The sequence below is a fragment of the Erpetoichthys calabaricus genome, chromosome 2, assembly GCF_900747795.2.
Source record: "Erpetoichthys calabaricus chromosome 2, fErpCal1.3, whole genome shotgun sequence".
NCBI lineage: Eukaryota > Metazoa > Chordata > Cladistia > Polypteriformes > Polypteridae > Erpetoichthys > Erpetoichthys calabaricus.
The window spans coordinates 219,313,891-219,326,822 of record NC_041395.2 but is presented as its reverse complement, the minus strand read 5'-3'; the positions used below and the strand labels follow the sequence as shown (position 1 = coordinate 219,326,822).

The 12,932-nt window shown below is 33.5% G+C and overlaps 1 protein-coding gene across 12 annotated transcripts in view; it reads right to left on the bottom strand.

Moving 5' to 3' along the window:
* ldb3a (LIM domain binding 3a) overlaps positions 1–12,932 on the bottom strand; it is a 150,764-nt gene that overhangs the window by 42,694 nt on the left and 95,138 nt on the right. For 8 of the 12 annotated variants that reach the window (XM_051922640.1, XM_051922639.1, XM_051922643.1 and 5 more), the window contains one exon: positions 12,294–12,330. The exons of 3 other annotated variants lie outside the window; for them this stretch is intronic. In XM_051922640.1, coding sequence (XP_051778600.1) covers positions 12,294–12,330 — 37 coding nt within the window. Of the gene's footprint in view, positions 1–9,089; positions 11,597–12,293; positions 12,331–12,932 lie in introns of those variants that run through there. One more of the 12 variants, XM_051922650.1, reaches the window with a different exon arrangement.

Genomic DNA, 12,932 nt, shown 5'->3' with positions numbered 1-12,932 from the left:
CAAGACACAAAATACTCTCGAAGATATAATATAAAAAACTGTACTTAGGAAAATCTATATAATTAACCGATATTTAGCAAATAATTATATTTGTCACTCTTCAAGTCTCATTCTGAGATTGCCTAGTGTTCATTAGATATTCCACTCTTTGCCATCTATAAATATGTGTAAGATACATCTTTAACACAATTGTTCCAGAAGGGATTCATTTTCCAAACTAGGTCGTGTTGAAGATTTTATATATGAACAAAATGTACTGTAAGAAGCAAGTGAGCTGTTGTTGAGATCCTCAAAACACAAGACTGTAATCAAAAGCTATTATACAGTTAACTGTCATGTTTTACTTTACTACCGATTTCCTTAAAAAAAACAAAACAAAAAAAAAACCAACTTGGCATCACACTTACTCATTTTATTTTTCATGAACCTTGTTTCACACATGAAATGGCTCTCATTCCCTCGTAAATCTGGCAGATAAACAATCATTGCACTCAATGAAATTTGATTTGAGAACAAAACCAGAAATCCCTATATGATGCAAGGCTACTTCATATCTCCTGGAGTAAAAATTCTAATCCCGAACATTTTTAAAATTGTATGGTATATAACAAAAACATGCAGGCTATGTGATATTAGCTCTAATTAGAAACTTAATTGTTGGAATTCCATTAAAATATTTGGCCATAAAAAGCCAGACTAAATTCTTTTTTCTAGTCAAGCTAGAAGTGACACTGTAAAGGCCAGAGATAAATGGCTGCATATAAATATTATTGACTTACAAAAAAACCTACAACCATGCCATAAAGATTGATTCAGCCTATGAGCTGTATTGTTAAATATGTTTAAAAATGCTGTGTGAAAATATATCAACAAGCCTCATCACTAAAAATTATTTCTGAATTATAAACTGCAAACTATAAAAAAGTATATATTTGAATTGTTTTTAAAGTAGTCCTCTTACCCTAATGGTATAGAAGGGGTTCAGAGTCTCAGTAGACAGTCTTATGTTTTGTGGATGACCTTTAACAATATAAACAGACTAACAGAGAGAGAAAGAGAGAGAGAGACAGAGAGAAGATGGAAAAGACAAGACAGCTTCTACAAAAAAGCAAAAGAGGTTAAACGTGAGTCACTTCCATGCTTCTCTCTCCATCTTGAAATGTAAATAGGTCTTATTTTTTTTCCAAAGGCACTTTTATAGAAAAAGCCAAATATCTCTTTCTCAGCCACGACAGATGGGGAAGTTGGGGTGGGGTTGGGAAGAGGGTACTTTTATGGCCCACAGCAAGGCTTAGCTGAGACCTATAGCACCTTTTATTGACAAAGTCTGCTTGGCTCAGCTAACAACATAGGGAAATTATTCTTTCACAGGGTTGATGATTAGTCCATATTAGTGTGCAGGAAACTCACGGCTTTCCTATTAAATGTTACTTGTAAAATGTATACATATATGAATTTTCTGCACACTTCCAGTGCAGCCAGGCCCAGCTGATGGATGAAGGGATCAAACACTGGTTTAGGGGAAGGGAACAGGTTTATATAAATAACATGCAATGAGCACATAGTCAATGAGAGATGCTATTTGATTAGAGCAGGGCAAGCTATGGGGTGAAACAAGATCAATCAGAATCACAAAAAGATAATTAGAATACAATCGTAAATATAAATGGTTTAAAAAACCTATCTTTCAAATCCAGGTTTTTAAAGTGTAAAACAGACTGTAAACTAAGGTGAATTCAGGACCTTTGTTAGTATATTAATAAGTAGCTTGTTACATAACGTAAGCACATTACACGAACAATGTCATATATATATATTATATATATATATATATTTTAAAGCATCCTTATATGTTTATATACAGTACTAAATAAAAAAACAGCATAGACTGAGCCTTGTATTATTATAAAAAGCTTCAGAACAGAGTACTAAAATAAAGCATGGCACAAAAGATCACAGGCACATAAGAAAGACCAACAAGATTGTCACAGTTGCTTAGATGACGACAACATATTAAAGACGCTAAGTTAACCAGCTCACTGCTCACTAACTAACATCCTACTGTCGACAAAAGAAAATAGCTAAGTTAATGATATTTACCTATAACAATAATAAATAAAAAGGCAGCTTTTTGGTGAAGGTTTATTCTGCTTTGCTTTCCATACCAACATGACTATGTTACATATTCATGTATTACTTTTATCCTGTACTATATAGTAAACACTAGTAAAAGACAAACTACTCCTTAAAGGGAAATGCTAAAAAATATAATTGTTTCCAAAAAGGAAAACAAAACAAACGTGGAAGCAATGCTAATATTTGACTAAATGGCAACAGTGACACATTCACTCTCTACTCAGAAAAAACAGATGGAATTCCTTAAAAATACAATAGTTCTCTGTTCATTAAAAATAAAGGCAGATAACCCTCTGGCTTCTGAACAGTATTTTAATGAATACTGCGTATGAATAAAGTACATTCTGAACAAACTTCATAAGAAATGCACTTTTACATGTATGCTTTTACAGGGTACTATATGTGTATCAGCAAATGAATTGTTGCCTAGAAAGCTACATTCAAAATTTTACGATATGATAATGAGATATAAATGTAAGGACATAAACTACAAAAAGGAAGAATAAATCAAAAGTAGGATGTATATTGACATAAGGGACAGTATTAATGATGCAAGGGAAAAAAGATAAATACTACAAGAAAGAGTACAGACAGATCTTAGATGAACAAAGACAGAGGAAGGAGAAGCTAAAAAGGTAAAGATGAGAGGTGTTTATCAAAAAAGTGAAGAAGGAGAAGGAAAAAAGTTTGAATGGGTCACACATGAAAAGAATGAGAGAGGGAACAATAAACAGAGAAAAACTGAAAAATGGAGAAAGACAATTATATGTATTGATTTGACTGAAAGAGTGAAGAGCATAAGAAACATAACACAAAATGACATACGAGAGTAGACTTAAAGAAATTAAAGAAAAACAAAACAACATCAAATGGTGTTTGATGGAGAGGAGTGGATAAACTGAGAAGAAGGGAAAATAGTGTATTTGAGTGTGAGAATACAAGAAGCCGGCTATAAGGTATTCATCAGCCATACAAGCACTACTGGTTCCTGCATGCAATGCAAGCAGCAAGTAATTCTTGAATTAAAACAGGGTATATAATTAAATGATTAAAAGTTGATAAAAAAAATGTTAGTGTCATTTTTCATAGTCATAAACGCACAGCAGTCTGGAAGAATTTCCCTATGTCACAAGCAGACAAGCAGGTTTACCTTGTAGGTGTTTAGAAACAGCTGAGCCTTTCACAAAGTCTTCTCTGACTAAATGCACCCCATTTCCTGTATTTATGTCTTGGGTTCTACTTCCTTTCCAAAAGATGGATTGAGGCCCACGTGTCAGAATTTCAGGTAAGCTTCATTTACAAACTGTTTTTTGCTGCTCTCCACATTACTCTGCCCAGGCTAAATCTCTCTGTATCATTATACATTTCTTGGAACAAAAACAGTGACAAACTAATTGGTTATCAGATTCATCTATAATAAATATTGTAATATTAGTTGCTCTGGTCTTGTAATTTTTACGTTTCTGGGATTCACAGTTCTATAAGTTTCCTAGTGATTCCAGAAGTAAACTGCTTACAACCCAGAGTGTTAAATCTTTTATGTAATAATCCTAGATCAGAAGAGTAAAATGCTGGGATAAGGACCAAAACTCCATTCATAAATGTAAACAAAAAATTACAAGATTGCTTTCCAGTAAAGCACAAGACTTAAAAATCCATGACAATCTTTTGATCTTGTTCTCTTACACTGTAATCATCATTCACTAGTCATGTCAGTTTCTTTAATAATAAAATATAGTTAATGCAACAAAATCAGTGTGTGTGAATTGTTGCCTTAAGAAATTTAAATATCTACAGCTGAATACATATTACTAAAAATAATTTAAGTACTCTCTTTCTCAAACCTAGCTATAAGCAACATAAGTAAGGTTCTTGGAATGAAGTCTTTTTGAAATACTGTATGTTTGATTAATGTACTCAGCAAAGCTGAGCTGCAGCAGGGTAATATGAATCTCAGTTTATTGTCTGCAATAATAATTTAGGTCACCTGGTGTCAGTGTTAGGCAAAGCAAACCAAATGCAAAGTTCAAATTATAGCATCTGCATTTTCTATTGAGATGATACTGTACATAGGAATACCACTTTTACAGATCTTAATAGTCTAGCAGAAAAGCTGTTTTCAGTATTTCACAGTCACAGCTGCATAGCATAATAATCAGTTTCTGCTGTAAATCAAGTAGCTGAACTCAATATGAATAATCCATCCATTTTCCAACCCGCTGAATCCGAACACAGGGTCACGGGGGTCTGCTGGAGCCAATCCCAGCCAACACAGGGCACAAGGCAAGAAACAATCCTGGGCAGGGTGCCAACCCACCGCAGAATATCAATAATCTTCATGTATATTTTTTTTTTAAACATACAAGTTACACAACTCAAAAACAAAAGGAAAGCATTGGTTACTGTGTTAACAAGAATTTACTTTGGTTAAAGCTCTTTGCTAAATAAAGAATATTAATAAAAAATAAGGTACCTTAGTATTGCAGATTATAAATTATGGGAACAAGATTTTGTTTATTGAGATCTGTCACTCTTGCTGGGTTAAATACTGTTTCTCTTTAAGTCTAATATAGACAGCCATACCATAGTTTATGTTTTTGAAGATTTTTTTTACATTGTTTTATATATCCATGTTGACCTCAAATGTCACCCAAATAAATAAATAAAGAAGCACATTTAACTCAAGGATTTTCCATAAAAAATCACAGAGAGCCAAATAAGAGTAAAAGGGTACCTTGTGACATACAGTCCTCCAATAAATGTAAGAAAGGACAGTACCATGAATGGTACTACAAGCTTTTGCAGATGAGATGCGGGTGAAACATTACTTTAAGTTTCCTATTGATTAAAGTGAAACGTGTACATTTAATGTATGATTATCTTGCTAAGATTGCTTGCTTGCTTTCTAATATATCCAGCCAATAAAGGCAGAACATACAGTACTGTGCAAAAGTTTTAGGCATACTGTAAACAAAGAATGCTTTCAAAAATGGAAGTGTTAATCATTTATTTTCATCAATCAACAAAATGCAGTGAATGAACAAAAGAGAAATCTAAATCAAATCAATATTTGGTGTGACCACCCTTTGCCTTCAAAACAGCATCAATTCTTCTAGGTACACTTGCACATAGTTTTTGAAGGAACTCGGCTGGTAGGTTGTTCCAAACATCTTGGAGAACTAACCACAGATCTTCTGTGGATGTAGGCTTCCTCATATCCTTCTGTTTCTTCATGTAATCTCAGACACACTCGATGATGTTGAGATCAGGGCCATATCATCACTCCCAGGACTTCTTGTTCTTCTTTACGCTGAAGATAGTTCTTAATGACTTTGGCTGTATGTTTGGGGTTGTTGTTCTGCTGCAGAATAAATTTGGGGCCAATCATACACCTCCCTGATGGTATTGCATGATGGAGAAGTATCTGCCTGTATTTCTCAGCATTGAGAACACCATTAATCCTGACCAAATCTCCAAAATCCATTTGCAGAAATGCAGCCCCAAACGTTCAAAGAACCTGCACCATGCTTCACTGTTGCCTGCAGACACTCATTATTGTACCGCTCTCCAGCCCTTCGACGAACAAACTGCCTTCTGCTACAGCCAAATATTTCAAATTTTGACTCATCAGTCCAGAGCACCTGCTGCCATTTTTCTGCATCCCAGTTTCTATGTTTTCGTGCATATTTGAGTTGCTTGGCTTTGTTTCCACGTCGGAGGTATGGCTTTTTGGCTGCAACTCTTCCATGAAGACCACTTCTGGCCAGACTTCTCCGGACAGTAGATGGGTTTACCTGGGTCCCACTGGTTTCTGCCAGTTCTGAGCTGATGGCACAGCTGGACATCTTCCGATTTCGAAGGGTAATAAGCTTGATGTGTCTTTCATCTGCTGCATTATGTTTTCTTGGCCGACCACTGCGTCTACGATCCTCAACGTTGCCCGTTTCTTTGTGCTTCTTCAAAAGAGCTTGAACAGCACATCTTGAAACCCCAGTCTGCTTTGAAATCTTTGTCTGGGAGAGACCTTGCTGATGCAGTAGAACTACCTTGTGTCTTGTTGCTGTGCTCAATCTTGCCATGACATGAAACTGTCTTCCACAACCTCACTTTGGTAGCAGAGTTTGGCTGTTCCTCACCCAGTTTTAAGCCTCCTACACAGCTGTTTCTGTTTCAGTTAATGACTGTGTTTCAACCTACGTGTGACATTGATGATCATTAGCACCTGTTTGGTATAATTGGTTGAGCATACACCTGACTATAATCCTACAAAATCCCTGACTTTGTTCAAGTGTACCTATAAGAATTGATGCTGGTTTGAAGGCAAAAGGTAGTAACACCAAATATTGATTTGATTTAGATTTTTCTTTTGTTCGCTCACTTTGCATAGTGTAAATTGATAACAATAAACAATCATTATTTATATTTCTGAAAGCATTCTTTGTTTACAGCATTTTTTCACACCTGCCTAAAACTTTTGCACAGTACTGTATGTATGATTAAAAGGGAAATAGTTTCAATGAAATACATTTTAAATGAGAGCAGGTATCTTATATCAAACAGAAGTCTGGTGAGGAGGACATGGAGAAGCACAAATAAAAACATAAAATATGGTGTTTGATGACAAAAAGGAGACTATTTAGTCCATCAAGCTTGTTAAACTGTTACTGTGTAAGAATACCTAGGGACATAAAGCTATATATGACCGAAATATTGTGTCTTTAACCTTCTTTCCTTTTCACCATGGAAATAATATTTAACCTTTTTTGTTCCTATGTAGATGCACACTGATGCAACCCTATGCTAACTCCATATTACTTACATATTTTCATTTGTGAGTACTCATAATAATCTTTTAATGTTTAACATATACATTTTTGTTTTAAAAGTTTTCATATGCGATTAGAAGAGATCAGTCATATCACGGATCTCCAAGGGTTTTTATCAGTTCTGCTTCTAGGTACTATTATGGCTTTGGGTTCCAGTGTGTAACAAATTTAGAATCAACAGAAGACTGTTGAATTTAATGATTTTTTTGCAGTTAGAATTATCAATCTGTACACTTCACTTTTCAAAGACATACAATAAAGAAGTGTATTGAATACTATAACAAATTACCTTTTCCCTCAATTTTAATTACTTCTGTTTATTTTGAAAACAAAAAAAAAAAAAACAAATAAAACATTGAATGAATTGCTCCTTCATAGGTCTTCTAATTATTTACTGTAACAAATAATGACTGAGATTTTAACACAACTAAAATTGGACATACCTAAACTAAGAAAAATAAACAGAACTGTGAAATAAAGGATTCAATAAAAGTCTAAATTCAGACACTGCAATTGAATAGGAAGTTCAATTATGTATTGTATTTTAAACAATACTTTACTGATAGAAATTGATTAAAATCTTGGCCTTCAAAATTTCTAGCTTAATGGCTTTTTGAAATAATGTGCTTTATTGTATACTTTTTCTTAGACAGGTTTATAGTTAAGCCTTCTGCTGTGCAAAGTTAAAATTAAGTCTACTCCCAATGATATTGTACAAGAAATATTTGGTTCAGAAAAAGAATGGCAGCTAGAAGCAGGATCTCTTAAAAGTATACTGTAAAACAAACAGTGATAAAAAGCAATCATAATATATTCAAATGAAATAAAAATTATAGATTCTAATTTGAACGTAAAAATGTATTTACCAAAATAATGTATAATATTTTTACTGTTTGATTTATACTATGCTGTGTGATTATTCTTTACAAGATAAAAACCAATGAATGAATTTGTGCAATGCTGAGAACACTACATACATGAAAGGAGCCTCTTAACAGCTGAAAGTTTGAAAAACCATTGAACATTTTTAATAAGACTATCAATAAGGAAAGACGCGATTTCCTTCAATTTTTGACACATTGATGTAAAAAAATTAAAGTGTTTCATTATTGCTGCAAGTGTGTAAGTTATAGAAGTGCAGTTGCCTCAAAGTACTGCACCTCCATTTAGTTTGGGAAGGATCAGTCTAGTTTAAAACACATTTGAGTCCTTCTGAAGCTTGCAAATAAACAACAATACCACCAATGCACAAAAAAATTGAAAATAAATGTCCAAATACACCCTTCAGGTTATGTCTAGTAAGACATTTGTTTCCCTTTATACAGTGAATAAAAGTAATAGTCATAGTACATTTTCCATGACTTTGTTTTTGCAGTGACTTAATAATTTTAGAACACAGGTTAGATTAACCTCATACAATCAAATAAGACTACTAATGTGTAATTAGTCAGTGCAGACAGGGCATATATGTTATGTCAAAAATGTATGATCAAATTGAAAACTGGTACATAGAATAATGATGATGTACTGTATATCAAACAAATTCTTCATTTGCATCTAGTAACCCCACCTGGCTTATTCGCCCCTATCTCTGCATGACTCTGTTGTGCCTCTCTCTAACACAGCAGGATATAAAATAAGGGTTTTGTTGTTATAAGTAATATTTAGATAAAATACTTGTCAGTACTGCTAATTTCAAGTGTAATTTATCTTTTGGAAAAAACTTGAGTTTAAATGGTTTTTGAAATCTTTTAATATGAGGAAGACTGAAAGAAGTCCAAGTATTACAATTTAAATTGATCAGAAGTTACACAAATATTTCCGAGTTCACTATAAAATCACAATGTTTTCTTGGTGGTAGTAAATACTCAAGTTTTAAAGGCACTGCTTAAAGCAAATCACATTAATCATTATGAAATGCATATAATAATTTTAACATTTATTTGATGCTAATATCTCACAGTTAAATATGACATTTATATGGAAGTAAACTGTGATTAGTCCAGTTTTATCATTTTTACTTTTAAGTTAATTACACTACAATATATTCTTGATGTTTTTTCAGTGTAACAAAAGTGCTTTTGAATCCCATTTATGATTTGATAAAGGAAGAGAAAGAGAAATGACTTTTTGTCTGTCAACTTTTAATTTTTCAATTATCTTTATTTCAGAAGAAATGTGTCACTATATACAGAGTGATTTTGATTCTACAGCCAGAGTAAAACTGAAACTGCATGCAGACCTCTCAACCTGCCACAAAAGAAAGTAGACCTTTATAAACAAGGAGGATATTCTATATGTTCATGCCCATTAAATTTTAATGAACAGAAAATTAATTCTGGATAGTTAAATGAAAAGGACCAAAATACCAGGTGCAAGTGCCCTATAACAACAGGGAATATGGAAAGATACAGGGTTGACTTGGGAAAGTTGAGAGGTTGGATTTACAAACATTGCTTTAGGCTGAACACACATGGTATACAGCTAGAAGAGAGACATCTGTATCTTCCCTTTTCCTATTTACATGAATATGATTTTTATTTACCATAAACAATCTCATATATCAGAAACAAGGGAAACAGTGCCCCGGCCTTGTTAATATAATGCAAAGGCTAATAGGAAAGGCTATGATTTACAAACAGTGTTGAAATTTTAAACTGATTTCAGGAGAACAACTTTTAAAATATAAAGGATCTATAGAAAATGTTTTAGGATTTGTTATATGCATTGCAAAGATGGTCCATAATAATCCAAAAATATTTTTGCTAAAACACCCAAAAATAAAGACTAACATATATTACTTAAAATGAATATTAACAATATACATTCCTCATCCCGATATAGTTTATCCATTTGAATGCAGTGCCAATCTAGCATGACAAAGAATTCCCCCTTATCAAAACTGATCAAAACCATTCATTTACATTCTTATGTGGGAATATTTAACATAATAAACTGATAATCCCTTATTCAAAAATACAAATACAGATTTTCTCTTCTCACCTCATTCTTAAACCTGCCTAATTCAACTCAGGGTTGTGTTGGGCTGAACCCTTTCGCAGCAGGGCAGGAAACAGCCCCACAAAGGGCACCAGTCCAAAACAACAGCTTCTTTCTGCAATATTTAATATAATATAGAAATGTTAAGCGTTCCTTTAATTTTGAATACATCATATGTCATGTTCAATTATGCCTCAGCATCTTATGAGCTTCACATACAAGCTCGGTGCTGTGAAACAAACCCGATGCCTGTTTTTCCTCCATCAGCTCTATTTCCTTCAATAAAACATTAAATATACTCTTCAAACAGAAAAAATAGAAATTGGTAAAGAAGGTAGTGTTTAATAAGAAATTTAATGTTTTGGTATAAATTAAGTGTGTTGACCATAATTTAAAAACAGAAGCAAAGCATTACATTTTACTGTGCAAATTTAAGCCTTCAAACCTCAACTTAGCAGGGTATATGCATTAAAGATACTTTAGCAGCATTTATTAAATTTATAAAGTTCTTATTTTGTCAAAAATCATAGTTATTTGTTACATTAAAAACAAACATTCTACAAAGAATATTACAACTGTATGTTTACTTTTCCAAACTGAAAGCAACTGATAACATCAGAGTTAACTGAGGTGAAGAAACAAAAAGCATATTTTTGATAACTGTCTTCTTTTACCTTTATTGTCAAATACATCATTTGGATTATTATGGCCGTCGATTTACTGATGCAACAGTTTTTTTTCCATATAACAAATTTTAAAATGAATGGCGCAATTGTTTAGCGAATCTCAAAATTTTTTACGTCCTTATTTAAAATTAATTGCCAAAACGATATGCTTATTAATGGGTTGGATGGTTGATAATTGCCTACACTGTTTACCTTCACTGTACTCGACATTTTCAGTAAACTTTCTACTTTAACCAGTTGTTTAGTGCCTTTGGGCCTGCTTTACCAGACAGTAAGAAAAATACTTTCTGCAAGGTGACCGATCAGTCTAAGTAAGTTCACCCGCTTCTAAAAATTGTGATAGTTTAGCTCTGGAAAGTTAGCAGTTTTTGGTAAGGCTAAATGGTAGTGTTTTGGGGATATTGCTTAAAAGTCTCAAAAGCCACCAGACATACAAAAATTAAAGCTTAAACTACAAATATCAACATTAGGGCAATGCTAGTCAACCAAATTAAAAGTATGTGTAAATAAATATTGGAAGAAGGTTTATAAAAGTCCAGAAATATCAACAGGAGTAGTTCTAAAAATCCTTCCAAATCAATCATTTCAAATCGTTTACATACAGTGTTGTGTTTTACAGCAAATAACACCTTTCTTCACAATCAGCTGAATCAATGCCTTAACATAATTACAACTAGCTTACAGTGGCAGAGTACATCACATTTGACAACAAGCACTTCTCAAGCAACTATATTATATCAGCTATGCTATGTCACATCACAGGTGCTAAATACTTTTTTTTCTAGCTTGTTACTGCTTCACCTTTCCCTTTCTTTCTATTAATCATATTTTTCCCTATTACACATGGGCAGTTAACCCTGAATGTTAAGGATTTGTGCAGACAGGCCATGGTGCCATTTTCTCAATTTAGCAAAACGTGGGCCTTTTACTTCAGATTCAAACTTTTCCCTGTGGCATGAAGAAAGAGAAAGAAGAGAGGGAGAAAAGTGGGAAGAAAGATGGGTTAGGTTCTGTGCCTCTGCTGCCCTGCCATTAAACTCTGGGATTTACAAAGAATTTGGCCGTTTTTAAACATGTTAAATCATAAAATCAAAGAAAAAAAAAACTTACACTAGTTAGATTTGAATCCTAATGCAAAAAAAAAAACACCCTTCATTAAAGTGGTCAGCTATTTGAGGATCAGGCTTGTTTAAGTAATAAAACCTTTTCCATTGAGTGGTGCATATGCCTACGGCACAAGCAACAATTTTTGTACACTTTATAAACAATTGTGTATCCATATCACCATCAAGTGCTGGAGCTGAAATACTCCTGCAATTCAATAGTTTTTGGTGCTTGTAACTACAGAGCAAAGTGTCATTGCACTTACCTAATCCAACACTAAAAAGAGACCAAATATCTCACCTTATCCCAGGCAGTACAGTTTAATGGCACTAAGAAGAACCTAAATGGCTTGGTAAAAAAAAAAAAAAAAAAAAAAAAAAAAAGCAAGCTGAACTGATTGGGGTGAAAAAAAGCTTAGGATCTGTGGGATGGTCCAGGTGTTCTGTGTTTCTAGTGCAGTTTTAATTATGAATGTGAGTAACATGTATGCATACTCAACTGCTTGTGGCCATGAGACCTGCTGCTGCTGCTAGCTGCCTACCTTGATCTCCTCAATGCATCTTCATCTGGGTCTTGCACTGTAAAGAATGAAAAATAAAGGCATACATTAATGTGACAAGATACTGTATATATGATAAAATCAATATACAGTAGCTTAAAAAATATAGTTTCCCATGAATAGAATTGTGTAACATTTCAAAAGTAGCAGCACTTAAAACTACCAAGTACATATTTTTGAGTTTAAATTGTCCTTCAGTTAACAAATTAATAAATAATCATCAGATTACAAACACCACTGATTTCAGAAGTGAAATCTTGAATGTATTTGGTCCTGCTGCTTTTTCCTTTTCACATTACAAAAATGTGTGTTATCACTGTCCTCAACCAGAGGGAATACTAAAGAACTACAAAGGATGCCAAGTCATTTAAAGTGAATGTTGCGTGGTGTCCAAGTTGCGATTGTGAAACTATGTGGCAAAAATGTGGGACAAATTTTTATCTCCATATCATCAGCTGGACATTATGCTACGTTACTAGAAGAGCCCAGGAAAAAAAAAAAAAAAAACTTCACTAATTCTCTGTTTTTGGGAATGAGTCATGTAGAAAAAGTCATGCTGCTAGATCTTTGTAGCCTTAGCAAATGAAAATCAACAGGTATGAGGGAAATATATAGAATTTA